This window comes from Salvelinus sp. IW2-2015, unplaced genomic scaffold (assembly GCF_002910315.2).
Source record: "Salvelinus sp. IW2-2015 unplaced genomic scaffold, ASM291031v2 Un_scaffold1038, whole genome shotgun sequence".
Lineage (NCBI taxonomy): Eukaryota > Metazoa > Chordata > Actinopteri > Salmoniformes > Salmonidae > Salvelinus > Salvelinus sp. IW2-2015.
In genome coordinates this window covers 219,098-240,617 of record NW_019942698.1, presented here as the reverse complement: position 1 = coordinate 240,617, position 21,520 = coordinate 219,098, and the positions used below count along the sequence as shown (strand labels likewise).

Here is a 21,520-nt window from a genome sequence, read left to right as displayed (position 1 = left end):
GGAACGAGATGTCTTAGATGAACAGGTGTACACATACAGTACCTTTGGTTATGTAGTGTATATTATGTACAACCTACCTAAAAGCAAGAGATCGCTATGTGCACAGGTAAGATCAGGGATATTGACCTACGTATTGAAACAGGTCAGATCAGGGATATTGACCTGCGTATTGAAACAGGTCAGATCAGGGATATTGACCTGCGTATTGAAACAGGTCAGATCAGGGATATTGACCTGCGTATTAAAACAGGTCAGATCAGGGATATTGACCTGCGTATTAAAACAGGTCAGATCAGGGATATTGACCTGCGTATTAAAACAGGTCAGATCAGGGATATGAACTGCGTATTGAAACAGGTCAGATCAGGGATATTGACCTGCGTATTAAAACAGGTCAGATCAGGGATATTGACCTGCGTATTAAAACAGGTCAGATCAKGGATATGAACTGCGTATTGAAACAGGTCAGATCAGGGATATGAACTGCGTATTGAAACAGGTCAGATCAGGGATATTGACCTGCGTATTGAAACAGGTCAGATCAGGGATCAGAAAGTCACAAGTCACATAATAAGTTGCATGGACTCACTCTGTGTGTAATACTAGTGTTTAACATGATTTTTTAATAACTACCTAATCTCTGTACCACACAAATACAATTACAATGCCCTCCACTAATAGTGTCACCCTTAGTAAATATGAGCAAAACAGGCTGTTTATACATATATTTGCTGTTTATCCTCTTGGTCTTTCTTTCAAAATATTTACAAAAAGCAAACTTTTAATTGAAGTAAAATKATTGAAAAGAATTAATGTGAAATAAATATTTTTCTTYGAAACGTGTGCCACAATTATTGGCACTCGTAAAATTCTTAAGTTCACCCAAGTGATTAGGGAAACTTAAGTGGTAAACCATGACTTCCTTTTTCACTGGGGTATAAATATGAGGTGACACACAGGCCAAGTTCCCATAGTCATCCATCACTATGGGAAAGACCCAAGAATACAGTAATGATGTGGGACAAAAGGTTGWTGAGCTGCACAAATCAGGAAATGGCTATAAGAAAATAGTTCAACGGTTGAAAATTCCCATTTCCACTATCAGGGCAATAATTCAGAAGTTTAAAGCTACTTGAGATGTTAACAATCGTCCTGGAAGAGGACGTGTGTCTATATTGACCCCACGCACAGTTAGGAGGATGGTTCGAGTGTCCAAAAAACCTCGAAGGATCACAGCTGGAGAATTGCAGATGTTATTTAGGTCTTGGGGTCAGAAAGTCTCCAAAACTACGATCAAAAGCCTTTGCTTTTTATGGCAACAAATTCAAGCGCCTACAGTTTTTCAAACGTGGAACTTACGGTCAGATAAGACCAAAATAGAGCTTTTTGGAAACAAACACCAGAGGTAGATTTGGCGTAGACAGAAACATAGAAAAGTACCTCATCCCCACTGTGAAGTATGGTAGTGGATCTTTGATGTTGTGGGGCTGTTTTTCTTCTAACGGCCCTGGACAAATTGCTAGGATACATGGTATCCTGGACTCCATCAAGTACCAGCAGATATTAAATCAAAACCTGACTGCCTCTGCTAGGAAGCTTAAACTAGGCCGTGGTTAGATCTTCCAGCAGGACAATGACCCAAAGCACACCTCATAATCAACACAAAAAATGGTTCACTGACCACAGAATCAAGGTTTTGCCATGGCCATCCCAGTCCCCTGACCTAAACCCCATAGAAAACCTGTGTGATGAGCTGAAGAGGAGAGTCCACAAGTGTAGACCTCGGAATCTGAAGGATCTGGAGAGATTCTGTATGGAGGTCTCAGATCCCTTGCCATGTGTTCTCCAACCTCATTACGCATTATATGAGAAGACTCAGAGCTGTTATCTTGGCAAAGGGAGGTTGCACAAAGTATTGAATGAAGTGATGCCAATAATTGTGGCACACATACAGTTGAAGTCGGAAGTTTACATACACTTAGGTTGGAGTATTTAAAACTCGTTTTTCAACCACTGCACAAATTTCTTGTTAACAAACTATAGTTTTGGCAAGTCGGTTAGGACATCTACTTTGTGCATGACACAAGTCATTTTTCCGACAATTGTTTACAGACAGATTATTTTACTTATAATTCACTGTATCACAATTCCAGTTGGTCAGAAGTTTACATACACTAAGTTGACTGTGCCTTTAAACAGCTCGGAAAATTCCAGAAAATGTCATGGCTTTAGAAGCTTCTGATAGGCTAATTTATATAATTTGAGTCAATTGGAGGTGTACCTGTGGATGTATTTCAAGGCATACCTTCAAACTCAGTGCCTCTTTGCTTGACATCATGGGAAAATATAAAGAAATTAGCCAAGACCTCAGAAAGAAAATTAGGTCTGGTTCATCCTTGGGAACAATTTCCAAATGCCTGAAGGTACCACGTTCATCTATACAAACAATAGTATGCAAGTATAAACACCATGGGGCCACGCAGCCGTCATACCGCTCAGCAAGGAAGAAGCCACTGCTCCAAAACCGCCTTAAAAAAGCCAGGTTTGGAACTGTATATGGGGACAAATATCGTAATTTGCGGAAATGTCCTCTGGTCTGATGAAACAAAAACAGAACTGTTTGGCCATAATGACCATCGTTATGTTTGGAGGAAGAAGGGGGAGGCTTGCAAGCCGAAGAACACCATCCCAACCGTGAAGCACGGGGGTGGCAGCATCATGCTGTGAGGGTGCTTTACTGCAGGAGGACTGGTGCACTTCACAAAATAGATGGCATCATGAGGAAAGAAAATTATGTGGATATATTGAAGCAACATCTCAAGACATCAGTCAGGAATTTAAAGCTTGGTCACAAATGGGTCTTCCAAATGGACAATGACTCAAGCCTACTTCCAAAGTTGTGGCAAAATGGCTTAAGGACAACAAAGTCAAGGTATTGGAGTGGCCATCACAAAGCCCTGACCTCAATCTTATAGAACATTTGTGGGCAGAACTGAAAAAGTGTGTGCGAGCATTGAGGCCTACAAATCTGACTCAGTTACACCAGCTCTGTCAGGAGGAATGGGCCAGAATTCACTCAAGTTATTGTGGGAAGCTTGTGGAAGGCTACCCAAAACATTTGACCCCAGTTAAACAATTTAAAGGCAATGCTACCAAATACTAATTGAGGGTATGTACATTTCTGACCCACTGGGAATGTGATGAAAGAAATAAAAGCTGAAAKAAATCATTCTCTCTGTCACGCCCTGACCTTAGAGAGCCTTTTTATGTCTCTATTTGGTTTGGTCAGGGTGTGATTTGGGGTGGGCATTCTATGTTTTGTTTTTCTATGATTTTGTATTTCTATGTTTTGGCCGGGTATGGTTCTCAATCAGGGACAGCTGTCTATCGTTGTCTCTGATTGGGAACCATACTTAGGTAGCCCTTTTCCCTCCTTTCTTTGTGGGAAGTTAACTTTGTTTGTTTGTGGCACATAGCCCTTAAGCTTCACGGTTGTTTTGTATTGTTTATTGTTTTTGTCGGCGTCATTTCTAATAAAAAGGAATATGTACGCTGACCACKCTGCGCTTTGGTCCAGTTCTTACGACGTCCGTGACACTCTCTACTATTATTCTGACATTTCACATTCTTAAAATAAAGTGGTGATCCTAACTGACCTAAGACAGGGAATTTTTACAAGGATTAAATGTCAGGAATTGTGAAAAACTGAGTTTAAATGTATTTGGCTAAGGTGTATGTAAACTTCCAACTTCAACTGTATATTTGAGAAAAATATTTGTTTTATGATAAGAATAAATTTTTTCTTTCAATTATTTTACTTTAATTAAAGGTTGGATTTTTGTGAATATTTTGAATGAGGATAAACAATAAAGAAAAACATTTCACTGCCCGTTTTACTCATATTTACCAAGGGTTCCAATATTAGTCAAGGGCACTGTATCTGTAAAGTCCCTCAGTCAAGCAGTTCTTTTCAAACACAGATTCAACCACAAAGACCAGGGAGGTTTTCCAATGCCTCGCAAAGAAGGCACCTATTGGTAGATTTAAAAAAATAGAAGCAGACATTGAATCGAGCATGAAGTTATTAATTAAACTTTGGATGGTGTATTAATACACCCAGTCACTACAAAGATACAGGCATCCTTTCTAACTCAGTTGTCAGAGAGGAAGGAAACCACTCAGGGATTTCACCATGATGCCAATGGTGACTTTAAAACACATACAAAGTTTAATGGCTGTGATAGGAGAAAACTGAGGATGGATCTACAACATTGTAGGTACTCCACAAWACTAACCTAAATGACAGAGTGGAAAGGAAGCCTGTATAGAATAAAAAATATTCCAAAACATGTATCCTGTTTGCAACAAGGCCTAAAGTAATACTGCAAAAAATGTGGCAAAGCAATTCACTTTTTGTCCTGAATACAAAGTGTTATGTTTGGGACAAATCCAATACAACACATTGCTGAGTACCACTCTCCATATTTTCAAGCATAGTGATGGTGGCTGCAGCATGTTATGGGTACGCTTGTAATCGTTAAGTACTGCCAAAGATGATTCTAACATGTATTGACTCAGGGGGTTGAATAATTATTTAATAAAGATATATTAGTGTTTAATTTTTCATATCATAAAAAAATATATAATTTTTCTTCCACTTTGACCATTCGAGTATTTTGTGTAGATTGTTGACAAAARATTACAATGAAATCGATTTTAATCCTGCTTTATAACACATCAAAATGTGGAAAAAGACAAGGGGTGTGAATACTTTCTGAAGGCACTCTACATACTGTATATACGTTGATGTCTTTATCTAGCCTTTATTTAACTAGGCAAGTCATTTGACCTAGATAGTTTGTGTGTATGTATTGATGTGTAGGCTACGTGTGCCTTTCTGTTTAAAAATGGATGTAGTTCTGTCCTTGAGCTGTTCTTGTCTATTAATGTTCTGTATTATGTCATGTTTCATGTTKTGTGTGGACCCCAGGAAGAGTTGCTGCTGCTTTTGCAACAGCTAATGGGGATCCTAATAAAATACTCCCCCAAAAATACATTGATCCAATTAATTTACATAATGTTCATGCCCTTAATGAATCATCAAGAACCAATATTGTCACAGATCCGTTCCTGCTTTGGACTTCCATATGTAGAATATCACAATAACAACACCAGTGGTATGTATGTACAGTATGAACCCCTTTATTCATTAGTCTCTCTGTGCCACTGTCTTTTAAGGCAGACTGTTAGGCTAAAAGGTAGGACAGAAGGTACAAGAGAAGCCCTCTAAAGACAGGAGCGTTGTGGAGGGCCAGGAGTTTTTCTTTCTCTGACCATGTGACCTGATAGGGCAACACTTTGGGCTCTAGTCGTGAAATGACCAGGAAACASTCTAGGCTCTAGTTACAGCCTACAACTAGGGTCCAGAGTTTCTCCTGGTCAGGTCRCATGATCTGGGGAAAACTCCTGGTCCTAGCCATGAGACACAAACAGGAAATGAACCTTAGTAGCGGTCCTGTAGAAGTGGCAACGACAACATCACATAATGTCTGAGTAGAAAGAACAGCTAGATCAATTGAAGTGCTTTGTTATGAATAGATAGAACCAGCGTCCTGTTTTTCCATTTCAAGTGCAACATACAATATGCAACAGCAGCGCTGTTTGTCAGGGTGAATAAAAAAAAAAATACATTTGTTGTTTATCATTAATATTTTATAATTGTGCTTCAAAATAAGATTGGTAATCATTTCATCATTTGCTCCTATTATTGATGTGTGCATACTGATTTACAGTCTTCCCCAGTGCGTTATCATCTGCAGCTTCCTGTTTAAATCTAATTTTAGCTGATTGGACAGCTGACTGGGGGGCGGTCACAAGAACAACTTCCATCACAAGCAATCTCTTATTTTTTCCCCCGAAGTAATCTCAATACTTGAGTAATATGTATGTATTTAGGATTTCTATTTTATACAAGTTAAAGCAGTGTACAAACTGCATCTGTAAATTACTTTTCATGCACTTGATCAAGCGGCTTCTCTTCAAGTGTTACCCAACTGTAAGACATTCATCTATGATCTATTTACTGTTAAGTCTCCTGCTAAGTCACATTCAGTCCACAATCATTGGAACGGCTGGATAATCAGTCCAGCAGTAATATTTGTATTAAAAGTCCTTAAATTATGTGATGGAATATGTCATTGTGCACATTATCGTATGGTAACAGACTGGCAAAATAAATATAAAAGATGAATGCCCATTGCCTTGGTTAATGTTAGGTAAAAGGATGATGTCAAAATAAAAAAAATGGCACCGAAATGCTGACATTGACCAAGAAAACACCTGTTAGTTTTGTTTGAAGAACTTTGTTTGAACTTTGTTTGAAGAACACCCCACACCTCAATGCAAAAAAGCTAGAAAACACTGTAGGTACCATGACCATGATACAGTTTCACTACAAAACTGAGTAAAATTAGGAAACAGTCCTCCCATCTTGTTTTAATGTCTGTCCGGGGCCCAGTTAGACCATGTGTGGTCTTTGAGTGAATCCTCCGTTCAGGAGAGCAGGCATAGTTAGCCTCTGGGGTTCCCAGAAATACAGAATAAAAGGTTCTCCTGTTGCCTCTCCCCTCCATAACCTCCACTGTCCGTCTCTCTCTCAGGCTCTGCGTTAGTCCAGGAGCAAGAAGTACCCCTCAGTATCAGCAAATCAAAGAAAAGATCAGAGTGTAGAGGGTAGAGGTTAGAGGTCACCGCTCTGGGGCTCTGGGTTGCGGCCCTCCTGATTGCGGTTGCGCCCCAGTCTGGGAAAGCGTGACGAGGCTTTGGACCGGGCTGTCTTACTGCTCCCCTCGCTGGCTACTGATGTGTCCCTGGGAGGAGACAAAAGGTCAAGAATTCAGCAAAGGAAACCAGAGGTTAGTAATGCCACTTAAGGTTTTTATTTTATTCTTGGCACCAACCAGAACTTGAGGCTAGAACTTGAACTGTGTTTTCTGTGTTCCTGTGAATGTGCCATTTTGGGGAGAACGTGCTGGCTGCTGACACTAAAGGCGACACTTTTGGGGTGAGGTGAGACCGAGTCACCTCCCAAGAAAGGAGTGATGACAAGTGCAGCTTTTGAAGAATCAGGTTCTAATCTCTCTCCATCTCAGCCCCCTCCTAACCAGGGGCCCACTCAGTCATTCATAAAAGAAAGGTCACCATTTTGGATGAGTCATCAATGGCTAAGACAGCTCTACTGTTAATGTAGATATCATCAACTCAGCTCTTTATTTAGCTGAAGAATAGCGCCGGAGGGGATGGCTTCCGTTTTACGGGCTCCTAACCAATTGTGCTATTTTGTGTGTTTTTTCGCATAGTTTATAACTTATTTTGTTGATGCTACCGTCTCCTATGACCGAAAAGAGCTTCTGGATATCAGAACAGCGATTACTCACCTCAAACTGGACAAAGATTATTTTTTATGAGTCCGACTCAAAGGATATAATGTTCCCAGACAAGGCCCAAACCCCCGTCATTCACATGAAGAAAAKAAAGAAATACATGGGGCGGAGATCAGGATGCCTTGTGAGAATTAGTCGGCGAGTGGGTAACCCGCCTCTACCATCCATTCTATTAGCCAACTGTCACACCCTGATCTGTTTCACCTGTCCTTGTGATTGTCTCCACCCCCCTCCAGGTATCGCCCATCTTCCCCATTATCCCCTGTGTATTTAAACCTGTGTTCTCTGTTTGTCCGTTCCCAGTTCGTCTTGTTTGTCAAGTCAACCAGCGTTTTGTTTCTCAGCTCCTGCTTTTTCTCAGTCTCTCTTTTCTCGCCCTCCTGATTTTGACCCTTGCCTGTCCTGACTCCGAGCCCACCTGCCTGACCACTCTGCCTGACCCTGAGCCTGCCTACTGTCRTGGAAATTCAAAGTCAGTACTGGTATCCACCCGTGACCGCTACCTCTCAGATCATAGACGGGTCCAGCTGCTCAATAATAAACATGGTTCACCCTGAGATCCCAATTTCTGATCTCCTGTGCACAGTTTACCCAGATCTTCAGGAGTGGTCAGCAGGTGAAGTTGCAGATCACCTCCTCGTCGCCAAGAATGTTGTGGAAATTCAGTACTGAGAGAGACTTGGTCATTTCTTCAAACAATCATCTTTATTTAATATCGATGAATTATTGAAATGATGAAGCCGTCAGCCCAGAAGTCTTGACTGTCGGACCGAGTGCTTGAACCATACAGAGAATACTGTTTCTTTATATACCAAACCTAAAAATGCTTCAACCATGGCTGGCTCCACCCTTCCCATATAGATTGGGGGGACCATGAGCCACTTTGGGCTCATCCTGTCTTTATCTGCCCCTGGCGTTATCTTAACCCCCAACCCTGGCCTAATTTCCTAGATGCCAGGATGTCTAAGAACCACTGAGGCCTTTGTTCTACTCCTCTCTATCCCAGTCACAATCACCCCACATCCTGTCACTGGAATGCCAGCTGTAGGTTTTATCACCAGGTCAATCAATGTCCACGACAGCTAGACTAGCTGCAGGAAGCTAGAGTGGACACCATAAAACTCAGCATTAGCAGGACAGACATATCTTACTGTTTGTTAAGTAAATCATTGTTACATATCCAACAAATAAAGTGAATACATAATTTTTCCCTCACACTACCAACCTGTACCTTTGCCCCCCACTGGATTTTTGACCGCTGCTTATCCTGMGCCTGCCTGCCGTCCGGTACCGTTGCCTCACCTCTGGTTAACTGACACCTGCCTGCCTTGACCTGTCTATTGCCTGCCCCTATTGGATCATTAAACTATTGTTTATTCAACGTGGTCTGCATCTGGGTCTTACCTTCATACTTGATACCAACGTGCAATTACTGGAGAATAAACTGGATGAGCTCCGTTCGAGACTATCATACCAACAGGACATTAAAAACTGTAATATCTTATTACTGAGTCGTGGCTGAACGATGACACGGATAATATACCGTTGGCAGGGTTTTCCGTGCATCGGAAAAATAGAAAAGCTACGTCTGGTAAAACGAGGAGTGTGGGTGTGTGTCTATTTGTCAATAACAGCTGGTGCACGATGTCTAATATTAAGGTAGTCTTGAGGTATTGCTTGCCTGAGGTAGAGTACCTCATGATAAGCTGTAGACCACACTATCTACCAAGAGAGTTTTCATCTCTATTTTTTGTAGCCGTCTATTTACCAACACAAACCGACGCTTGCACGAAGACCGCACTCAACGAGCTGTATACGGCCATAAACAAACAAGAAAATGCTCATCCAGAAGCAGTGTCCTAGTGGCTGTGGACCTAAATGCAGKGAAACTTAAATCTGTTTTACCTCATTTCTACCAGCATGTCACATGTGCAACCAGAGGGGAAAAAACTCTAGACCACCTTCACTCCACACACAGAGACGCGTACAAAACTCTCCCTCGCCCTCCATTTGGAAAATCTGACCATAATTCTACCCTTCTGATTCCTGCTTACAAGCAAAAACTAAAGCAGGAAGTACCAGTGAATCGCTTAACACGGCAGTGGTCAGACAATGCGGATGCTACGCTACAGGACTGTTTTCCTAGCACAGACTGTAATATGTTCCAGGATTCATCAAATGGCATTGGGGAATATACCACTTCAGTCACCAGCTTCATCTATCAGTGCATCGATGACGTCCCCCCCACAGTGACCGTACGTATATTTCCCAACCAGAAGCTATGTATAACAGGCAACATCCACACCAAGCTAAAGGCTAGAGCTGCCACTTTCAAGGAGCGGGACACTAATCCGGACGCTTATAAAAAATCCTGCTATGCCCTCAGACAAATCATCAAACAGGCAAAGCCTCAATACAGGACTAAGATTGAATCCTACTACACCGGCTCTGACGCACGTCGGATGTGGCAGGGCTTGCAAACTATTACGGACTACAAAGGGAACCCAGCCGCAAGCTGCCGAGTGACGTGAGCCTATCAGACGGGCTAAATGCCTTTTATGCTCGCTTTGAGGCAAGTAACACTGAAGCATGCATGAGAGCACCAGCTGTTTTAGACAACTGTGTGATCACGCTCTCCGTAGCCGATGTGAACAAGACCTTTAAACAGGTCAACATTCACCAGGTTGCGGGGCAAGACGGATTACCAGGACGTGTACTCTGAGCATGCGCGGACCAACTGGCAAGTGTCTTCACTGACATTTTCAACCTCTCCCTGACCAAGGATGTAATACCCACCATAGTCCCTGTGACCAAGTAAGCAAAGATAACCTGCCTAAATGACTACCGCCCCGTAGCATTCACGTCGGTAGCCATGAAGTGCTTTGAAAGGCTGGTCATGGCTCACATCAAACACCATCATCCTGGAAACCCTAGACCCACTTCAATTCGCATACCGCCCCAACAGATCCACAGAAGACGCAATCTCAATCGTACTCCACACTGCCCTTTCGCACCTGGAGAAAAGGAACACCTATGTGAGAATGCTGTTCATTGACTACAGCTCAGCGTTCAACATAGTGCCCACAAAGCTCATCACTAAGCTATGGACCCAGGGACAAGACACCTCCCTCTGCAGCTGGATCCTGGACGTCCTGACGGCCCACCCCCCAGGTGGTAAGGGTAGGCAACAAAACATCTGCCACGCTAATCCTCAACACAGGGACCCCTTAGGTGCATGCTTAGTCCCCTCCTGTACTCCCTGTTCACCCACAACTGTGTGGCCAGGCACGAATCCAACACCATCATTAAGTTTGCAGATGACACAACGGTGGTAGGCCTGATCACCGACAACGATGAGACAGCCTATAGGGAGGAGGTCAGAGACCTGGCAGTGTGGTGACAGGACAACAACCTCTCCCTCAATGTGAGCAAGACAAAGGATATTATCGTGGACTACAGGAAAAGGAGGGCCGAACACGCCCCCATTCATATCGACGCGGCTGTAATGGAGCGGGTCGAGAGTTTTAAGTTCCTTGGTGTCCACATCACCAACAAACTATCATGGTCCAAACACACCAAGAAAGTCGTGAAGATGGCACGACAACACCTTTTTCCCCTCAGGAGACTGAAAAGTTTTGGCATGGGTCCCCAGATCCTCAAAAAGTTATAGAGCAGCACCAATGTGAGCATCCTAACTGGGTTGCATCACYKCCTGGTATGGCAACTGCTCGACATCCGACCGTAAGGCACTACAGATGGTAGTGCGTACAGCCCAGTACATCACTGGGGCCAAGCTTCCTGCCATCCAGGACCTATATAATAGGTGGTCAAAGACTCCAGTCATCAGAGTCATAGACTGTTCTCTCTGCTACCGCATGGCAAGCGGTACCGGAGTGCCAATTCTAGGTCCAAAAGGCTCCTTACCAGCTTCTACCCCCAAGCCATAAGACTGCTGAACAATTAATGAAATTGCCACCCGGACTATTTGTATTGACACCCACCCACCCTTTGTTTTTATACTGCTGCTACTCGCTGTTAATTATCTATGCATAGTCACTTTACCCCTACCTTCATGTACAAATTACCTCGACTAACATGTACCACCGAACATTGACTCGGAATCGGTACCCCCTGTATATAGCCTCATCATTTTTTCTTTTTTTACTTCAGTTTATTTAGTAAATATTTTCTTAACTGCATTGTTGGTTAAGGGCTTGTAAGTAAGCATTTCACGGTAAGGTCTACAACCTGTTGTATTCGGCGCATGTGAYRAATCAAATTTGATAATTCTATCTCAGCGTTTTAGAACCTCTGTGCTATGACTATCAGCTGCTACAGAAGAGAATTCTTGTTGGGATCTGTGATTGGTCGTGCTCACCGAGTGGTCACAGCCTCAATTGGTGTGAATGATGCAGGAAATGACTGGATCCTATGACTGAGCTGGCACAAGAAGTCACTTTCAAGGTGTTCACAAAACAATTTGCATTATCTATCGCACTCGCACACAGATGTGTCAGGCAATGTATTATTATGAAGCACTTTGTGAAATGCGTGTTTTTCCCCATCTGACAATGCACACTCTGACGCATGTACACACACACACACACACACACACACACACACACACACACACACACACACACACACACACACACACACACACACAGACAGTGGGGTCACTCACTGGCAGAAGGGCAGCAGCTGCAGCAGGGTCTCCTTAGTGGGTTTAGCAGAGAACTCTGGCAGGGTCTGGATCAGCTTGTTCAACACCATCCTCAGGTACGACTGGAGCTGTTTCCTACGCTCCTCTACAAACTTGGCATCCTAAGAAGAAGAGTGGACAGAGTCAAGGGAGACATTAAAACTGTACCATACAGAATGAGAGGGAAAGTACAGGTAGGAGTTATAGATAAGTGTGTAGGGTAAGTGGGTGGAGAATGATGCCAGCTGTCAGATTAGATAAGGTCCCAGCTGCCATGTCTCATTTAATGGTTTGTTTGCATGGAAATGTAACACCCCCCTTTCTCTGTCTCTCTCACTCTCACTCAGTGACACACTGAGCCTCTCTCAGTCCTTGTCTCTAGCACCTATGCTCTGTGGATGTATGTCAAAATTCCAATCACTCAATTGAAAACTGTGGGTGTACAATGTAACACTTTTGAAGTTTATATATGAAAACCATCAGAAAAATGTTAAATGAACACTTTTCAAAGCGTTGCTCTTTTAACACTGTCATAGTGTGCTTTTCCTCACTCCAATGGCGTAGATACTATTACAGTAGGTGACTGAGTGAGTGTTGTCCAACTGATACTTTTCAACACCGGTGGCATTTACATTTTACAACTCAGTGTGAAAGGTACACTGCTATGGTGTTCAAAGATACCGTGAATTTAACACTTTTGAATTTTACTCTAGCAGTCTACTACTTTTTCTAGCTGTCTGCCTTTCCAGTGAATTGTAGAGTTGCCACCAATGGCTATGTTTGTTAGACAGACAGGGTTGTTGCATTCATTCACTGAAGTTAATGTGAGTGCTTAAGTAAATGTGTTATCATTCAAATAAAACACTTTAGGACAAAATATTTGATATATATGTATATATAGTAAATCAAATCAAATTCTATGTCACATGCGCCGAATACAACAGGTGTAGACCTTACAGTGAAATGCTCACTTACAAGCCCTTAACCAACAATGCTTTAAGAAGTCTTAACAAAAAATAAGTGTTCAGTAATAATAGATAAGTAAAAAATAGAAAATAAAAGAAACAAATAATTAAACAGCAGCAGTAAAATAACAATAGCGAGGCTAAATACAGGGGSTACTGGTACAGAGTCAATGTGCGGGGGCACCGGTTAGTCGAGGTAATTGAGGTAATATGTACATGTAGGTAGACTTAAAGTGACTATGCACAGATAATAAACAAAGAGTAGCAGCAGCGTAAAAGAGGGGTCATGGGTAGCCCTTTGATTGTCATAAGGTGAATGCACCAATTTGTAAGTCGCTCTGGATAAGAGCGTCTGCTAAATGACTTAAATGTAATGTAATGATTAGCTGTTCAGGAGTCTTATGGCTTGGGGGTAGAAGCTGTTAAGAAGCCTTTTGGACCTAGACTTGGCGCTCCGGTATCGCTTGCCGTGCTGTAGCAGAGAGAACAGTCTATGACTAGGGTGGCTGGAGTCTTTGACAATTTTTAGGGCCTTCCTCTGACACCGCCTGGTATAGAGGTCCTGGATGGCAGGAAGCTTGGCCCCAGTGATGTACTGGGCCTTACACACCACCCTCAGTAGTGCCTTGCGGTCGGAGGCCGAGCAGTTGCCATACCAGGCAGTGATGCAACCCGTCAGGATGCTCTCGATGGTGCAGCTGTAGAACCTTTTGAGGATCTGAGGACCCATGCCAAATCTTTTCAGTCTCCTGAGGGGGAATAGGCTTTGTCCTGCCCTCTTCTCGACTGTCTTGGTGTGTTTGGACCATTCTCGTTTGTTGTTGATGTGGACACCAAGGAATTTGAAGCTCTCAACCTGCTCCACTACAGCCCTGTCGATGAGAATGGGGGCGTGCTCGGCCCTCCTTTTCCTATAGTCCATAATCATCTCCTTTGTCTTGATCACATTGAGGGAGAGGTTATTGTCCTGGTACCACACGGCCAGGTCTCTGACCTCCTCCCTATAGACTGTTAAACAGTCTGATGTTATAAAATTGTTCAGGGGATGTAACACATACTAAAGCCCAGGCCCAGACAAAATACGTGGACATGTGTTAAAGCACTGTGCTGAACAATTGGCTGGTGTTTTTACAGACATTTTCCAATCCTCACTCGACCAGCAACACGTGCCAGTATTGTGGAAAAACTCAATAATTATACCAATTCCTAAAGCATCTAATCCCTCTGTGCTGAATGACTACCGCCCTGTCGCCTTGACATCCTTAGTAATGAAATGCCTTGAGAAAATTGTGAAAAGTCATATTCTCAGAGTCACCCAGAAGCTCCTCGACCCATTTCAGTTTGCCAATCAGCCTAGCAGAGGAGTTGATGACGCCATTCTTACCCTCCTTAACATGGTCTATAGACATCTAGAGGGTGCCAAATCCCATGTCAGGGTTCTGTTTGTTGAATTTCAATGAAATCCAGCCTTACATTCTGGCACAGAGACTCATTCGAGTCTTCTCCTTAGATGGGGGGCTGGTTTTGTGGCTGTTGGACTTCCTGAACCAACGCTCACAGCGAGTCAAAATAGATCCCCACGTGTCGGACATACGCAACACCAACACAGGCTCTCCTCAGGGATGTGTTTTGTCCCCACTCCTGTACATCTTGTACACAAATGGTTGTACTAGTTCCCAATCCTGACAGGCACCTCGTTAAGTTCGCTGATGACACTGCCTTGATCAGCCTGTTGCATGATGACGAGGAACATCATGGCCCGGTCCTAGATGACTTTGTAGAGTGGTGTGAGGAATCACACTTGGTCCTCAATACCAACAAGACCAAAGATGTGCATAGATGTGCATAGAAGCGTACAACACCTACCTCTGCAACATCTATCAGAGGTCAGAATATAGAGATTGTAGAGGAATGCAAATATCTGGGTGTCCTCTTGGACAATAAGCTTCAGTGGAGTAAATGTACAGACCTGATCCACAAAAAGAGCCAACAGAGACTGTACTTTCTCAAAAAGCTGGGATCTTTTAATGTAGACTGTACTATATTGACTCTGTTTTACAAATCTTTCATTGAGAGTATTTTAACTTTTTGTATTGTTTGTTGGTTTGGCAATGCCACTGTCAGCCAGAGAAATATGCTGAGAAGGATTATCACCACAGCAAGCAAGGTACTTGGAGTCAAACAGACAGGCCTGGATGAGATCTTTAAGGTGACTGTGACTGATGTGGTGTACTCCTCAATGACAACGGAAGAATCCTGGAACATATTCCAGTCTGTGCTAGGAAAAAAGTCCTGTAGCTTAGCATCTGCTTCATCTGACCACTTTCTTATTGACCAAGTCACTGGTGCTTCCTGCTTTAGTTTTTGCTTGCAAGCAGGAATCAGGAGGATACAGTTATGGTCAGATTTTCCAAATGGAGGGCGAGGGAGAGCTGTGTACGCGTCTCTGTGTGTGGAATAAAGGTGGTCTAGAGTTTTTTCCCCTCTGGTTGCAAATTTAACATGCTGGTAGAAATGAGGTAAAACAAATGTAAGTTTCCCTGCATTAAAGTCCCCGGCCACTAGGAGCGCTGCCTCTGGATGAGCGTTTTCCTGTTTGCTTACGGCCGTATACAGCTCATTGAGTGCGGTCTTAGTGCCAGCATCGGTTTGTGGTGGTAAATAGACAGCTACGAAGAATATAGATGAAAACTCTCTTGGTAAATAGTGTGGTCTACAGCTTATCATGAGATACTCTACCCCAGGCGAGCAAAACCTTGAGACTTCCTTAGATTTTGTGCACCAGCGGTTGTTTACAAAAATACATAGACCGCCACCCCTTGTCTTACCAGAGGCCGCTGTTCTATCCTGCCGAAAAAGCTTAAAACCCACCAGCTGTATGTTATTAATGTTGTCGTTCAGCCACAACTCGGTGAAACATAAGATATTACAGTTTTTAATGTCCTGTTGGTAGGATATACGTGCTCGTAGCTCGTCTCTTTTATTATCCAATGATTGTACGTTGGCTAATAGGACCGATTGCAAAAGCAGATTACACACTTGTCGTCTGATCTTTACAAGGCACCCAGACCTTCGTCACCGAAATCTCAGTCTTTTTTTCCTGCGAATGACGGGGATCAGGGCCTTGTTGGGCGTCTGAAGTAAATCCTTCCCATCCGACTCGTTAAAGAAAAAGTATTCCTCCAGTACGGGGTGAGTAATCGTTGTCCTGATATCTAGAAGCATTTTTCGGTCATAAGACACGGTGGCAGAAACATTGTGTACAAAATAAGTTACAAATAACATGAAAAAACACACACAATAGCACAATTGGTTAGGAGATCGTAAAACAKCATTATTACAGCTTAATGAGGAATTATTTTCCAACAGTCTTGAAGGAGTTCCCACATATGCTGAGCACTTGTTGGCTGCTTTTCCTTCCTCCTGATGCAGCACTCCACCACTCTCTTTCTTGGTCAAATAGCCCTTAAACAGGCTGAAGGTGTGTTTTGGGTCATTGCCCTGTTGAAAAACAAATGATAGTCCCACTAAGCGCAAACCAGATGGGATGGAGTATTGCTGCCGAATGCTGTGGTAGCCATGCTGGTTAAGTGTGCATTGAATTCTAAATAAATTACTGACAGTGTCACCAGCAATGCACACCCACACCATCACACCTCGGCCTCCATGCTTCACGGTGGGAACCACACATATGGAGATCATCCATTCACCTACTTTGGACTCATCAGACCAAAGCACAGATTTCCACAGGTCTAATGTCCATTGCTCATGTTTCTTGGCCCAAGCCAGTCTCTTCTTCTTATTGGTGTCCTTTAGTAGTGGTTTCTTTGCAGCAATTCGACCACGAAGGCCTGATTCACGCAGTCTCCTCTGAACAGTTGAAGTTGAGATGTGTCTGTTACTTGAACTCTGTGAAGCATTTATTTGGACTGCAAACAGAGGTGCAGTTAACTCTTATGAACTTATCCTCTGGGTCTTCCTTTTCTGTGGCGGTTTTCATGAGAGCCAGTTTCATCATAGCGCTTGATGGTTTTTGCGACTGCACTTGAAGAAACTTTCAGAATTCTTAAAATTTCCCGGATTGACTGACCATGTCTTAAAGTAATGATGGACTGTCGTTTCTCTTTGCTTTGTTCTTGCCATAATATGGACTTGGACTTTAACCAAATAGGGCTATCTTCTGTATACCACTCCTACCTTGTCACAAAAKAACTGATTGGCTCAAATGCATTAAGAAGGAAAGAAATTCCACAAATTAACAAGGCACACCTGTTAATGGAAATGCATTCCAGATGACTACCTCATGAAGCTGGTTGAGAAAATACCAAGAGTGTGCAAAGCTGTCATCAAGGCAAAGAGTGGGTACTTTTAAGAATCTAAAATATATTTTGATTTGAACACTTTTTTGGTTACTACATGATTCCATATGTGATATTGTAGTTTGGATGTCTTCACTATTATTCTACAATTTAGAAAATAGTAAAAATAAAGAAAAACCATTGAATGAGTAGGTGTGTCCAAATTTTTTACTGGTACTGTATATATATCTATCATAAGGCGTTACTTTGATGGCCTAGTTTCTCCCAAAGACAGTGGTCTGAAACTCCTGAGTTGTATTCACCTGCAGTAGTGCATGCTGGTAAATATGATAATAATGGGCATGGTTTAAATGTTTTTGAGTGTTTTACTCTACATTGAGTGACATCATCACACTCAGCTCTGGTTAGTAACACAAACACAGGCAACACCCCGATTGAACAGTATATTAAAAGATATGAACAACAGCTGGTCTTCAGTTACACAAAGTAACGCCACATCAACATCAAAACTGCTTACACCAGGATACGAACACTGACAATTTTGTTGTACAGCTCTACTTATAGCTACCATCCTCACCTGCTGTTTCAAGGCAAACCTGCTACAGCCCACTGACTGACGGACAGACGGACGGACGTACACACACGTATGTAGCGTAGAGACACAGATAGAGGCAAATATAGCCCCGTAGATCTTTGTTTGCCACCGTCCCTAACCTGTCTGTTCCAGATGACTCATTTTAGTATAGTACATCTCACTATACGACAGAGACTCACATACACTCCCCACACATGGACATCAACACAGAGATGACACTATGGAGGTGTATGTTTATATGTACACGTATAAAGACATGAACTATTCTTATCCCACCAGCGTTCACCTGTCTGCTACTGTATATGAGGCATGTTACTGTAATTTAACTCACTATAAGACAGGGACACACTCGGGTAGACATGGATATCAACACAACACTGAAGGCACAGACACAGGGAGATATCGCTATAGATAGGATCGCCACTGGCTACACCTGTCCGCTATGAGGCATGTTACATCAATTTACAAGACAACTCAGACAGATACACACGGGCATGTGTATCCACACGTGTGTACAGACATTGAGAGCATGGCGACACAAGTGAACCACGCAGTCAAAGTGAGACAGAGGACAAATCTCAAGATCAGAGGGAACAGTATGACCAACTCAGTATCACAGATTATTGTAAAATAGACACAAATATCCTATTGGAAATTCGTGACAGGCACACGATTTTGTATACAGTGAATTTCAATCACAGATTAAGACAGTAGGTTACTTAAGACAGAAACGATAGGAGGGAGGTTGGTAGGGGGGATAGGTGGGCATAGAACAAGAACGTCTAGCAACCCAAAAGCACGGCCATGCCAATTCACAGAGCGGTGAGACAGATGTGAGTAGTCCTGACAGAGGAAGGAAGCAAAGCGACGAGAGCTCAAAGTAGGCCAACACAGCTCCAGCAAAGGATCATGGGTAGGGCATGAACAGATTTGTGAGGCTCAAAGGAGTTGTTTGCGATGGAACTCAAATGCAAAGCTTGTGACGGGTTTAGTGAATAGAAACGCATCGTCCGTAGGGGTACAACAATCAAGCCATGACACAAACACACAATTTTTAGCTTGGAAGATACATAATATAAACAAAGAGATGCGAACTATAAAAGATAGTTAACCTTGTTTTGTAACTAATGTCACAAACAGGAAGTGTAGACTAAAATACAAAAACATCAGCGAGATACTGTAGAATAGAAATCAGGCCACCACATTGACTTATGATTATGGCACGCAAAGAAACTCCTCAAAGACTGCTCCTATGAAAATGCTTATACACACAAACCGCCGTGCAACTGATGCATAAAAGATCACAAGCAATTCAGGAATGTTCATACAAGACCTCCAGAATGTCTCTTTGCCATCATTAAAGGCATTAGACATCCATATTGAATGTTACATGTGAACACAACATGCAAGATTCAGAAATGATTCCACGTTTACTGGTTAATTATTCACTTAGCTCTCCTGTTCTGTCGCTCAAGGTGCAACGCCAGCCCTGACTTTTACAGCCCTCCAAGTACTGTAATATTACAGCTCATAACGATCTTGTGTTATTATCATCAGAAAGATCAAATGCTGTTTAAAAAACGATGAGAGTAGGACAGTAGACAGTTCCGTAGTCTCTAACAGCGCTCTGATTTGGTGGAACCCCCATAACACTGCACTCTACAAAGCAGCCTAGCAGGGGAGGAAGAGGAAAGCAGCAATTGAAAAATTGACTGATTTGATCCAAATGAAAGGAACATGGGTAGGAAAGACGCAGAGAGAGAGAGAGACAGAGAACTAGAGAGACAGGAAAAACCTCCATCAAAGCAATAAGAATTCTCTGTGAATCTGAGACGAGAAACCCTGACAGTTGAACTCTGGGGAGCGGGTGCAGAGCAGAGCAGACAGACAGTTGCAGCCTTTGATGTCATCATTCTTCCTCCCGCAGTTGTGGTGATGGCGTGGCCATCAGGACAGATTTGACAGGCGCGCTCGGGAACATTTAGCGTGTTTTGCCAGCCGAGCCCTTGACAAATCAGCTTTTTAGGGGTGTCAGTGCAGGTGTTGTGTGTAACGTGTTGTAATATGTGTGGTGTGTGTGTGTGTGTGTGTGTGTGTGGTGTTGTGTGTGTGTGTGTGTGTGTGTGTGTGTGTTGTGTGTGTGTGTGTGGTGTGTGTGTGTGTGTGTGTGTGTTGTGTGTGTGTGTGGTGTGTTCGTGAGGCTATGTCAATGCAGTTAGGAGATTCTCAGAGACAGCAGGAGCCGAGTAATGCTCAGTAATGTTGCCGTGGTAATACATTGAGCTGTGATCTTACGTACACTGGCAGTTATGGTGCTTGACATCACAAAACTGAGATGTATTAAAATGTCATCACACAACACTACCTGTATTCCATTCCATCATCCATACATCTGATCCTCAAGCTAACGCAGATACATCCTATAGGTATTGTGGCTATTAGAATTAGCTTCCTACGTATACGGTCCCATGCTGTAGCCAACTGACAAGATTAGCTACACGTCTCTCTCTCTCTCAGGATCAGGTGTTCGGTGTGTGTGTGTGTGTGTGTGTGTGTGTGTGTGTGTGTGTGTGTGTGTGTGTGTGTGTGTGTGTGTGTGTGTGTGTGTGTGTGTGTGTGTGTGTGTGTGTGTGTGTGTGTGTGTGTGTGTGTAGCAGGCATGATGACCCAGGGTCCTTGGTGTGTAAGGTTGTTAGCTTCTCAATGAGGATAACCATGGCGGGGCTGAGGCAGAGTGCGTGTGTACACTTGTGTGTGTATGCGTGTTTACGTATGTATGTGGTGTATGTGCATGTGTGTTCCTTCCTGTTTCCCATCTCCGTGACAGCTCTCTCGTTTCATCCATACCGTAGCAGACATCCATGCAACCCAGTTAAAAGGGTTTGGAGAGGTTTCTCTGCCCATGACCACTGATCATATGGACCAACATTAGCATCCCCCCATCATTAACTGAACACATCCACCATGTAAGCCCCAGCGTCTACCTTAGAATATATACTGCATAGATATTCCATATTTCCGAGCTGCAACGATGCTGTGTTCCATGAAGAGAGAGCAAACTGAACATATTGTGCGTCCCAGTGAGTGAAATAAAGAGAACAGTTTATCTGTTTGACTACAGTGCTGTTAAACAACACATCTCCATAACAGCATCTCCGTCAGAGGAGATCAGATAGAAGAGGGGAGGCTTTTTGCCAGCGCACCACGCTTCACCTGAGGAGAAGAACTAAGCTTGTCTGTACAAAGTGTTCCTTCTGAGAGGATAGAGGGAGGGAAGGAGGGAGGGAGAGAGAATCAGAGGAAACAATGATGAGATTAAAAGTGACATGACAGCACACCCCAGGTAAGCAAGCTCACTGTTACACACACAGACACACACAAATGCATACACACACGCACACATACCTACCCATGCACGCAACCCACTACCATGTACGCGCGCACGCACACACACACACACACACACACACACACACACACACAACACAAACACACAC

General features: G+C 43.1%; 1 protein-coding gene across 1 annotated transcript in view; it reads right to left on the bottom strand.

Moving 5' to 3' along the window:
* Positions 1-5,186: 5,186 nt before the first annotated feature.
* Positions 5,187-21,520, bottom strand: part of snx29 (sorting nexin 29) — a 117,129-nt gene continuing 100,795 nt past the window's right edge. The window contains exons 20-21 of the mRNA XM_024136864.2: positions 12,127-12,266; positions 5,187-6,869 (exon numbers count right to left, since the gene is read on the bottom strand). Coding sequence (XP_023992632.1) covers positions 6,740-6,869; positions 12,127-12,266 — 270 coding nt within the window. The 3' untranslated portion in view covers positions 5,187-6,739. The remainder of the gene's footprint in view (positions 6,870-12,126; positions 12,267-21,520) is intronic.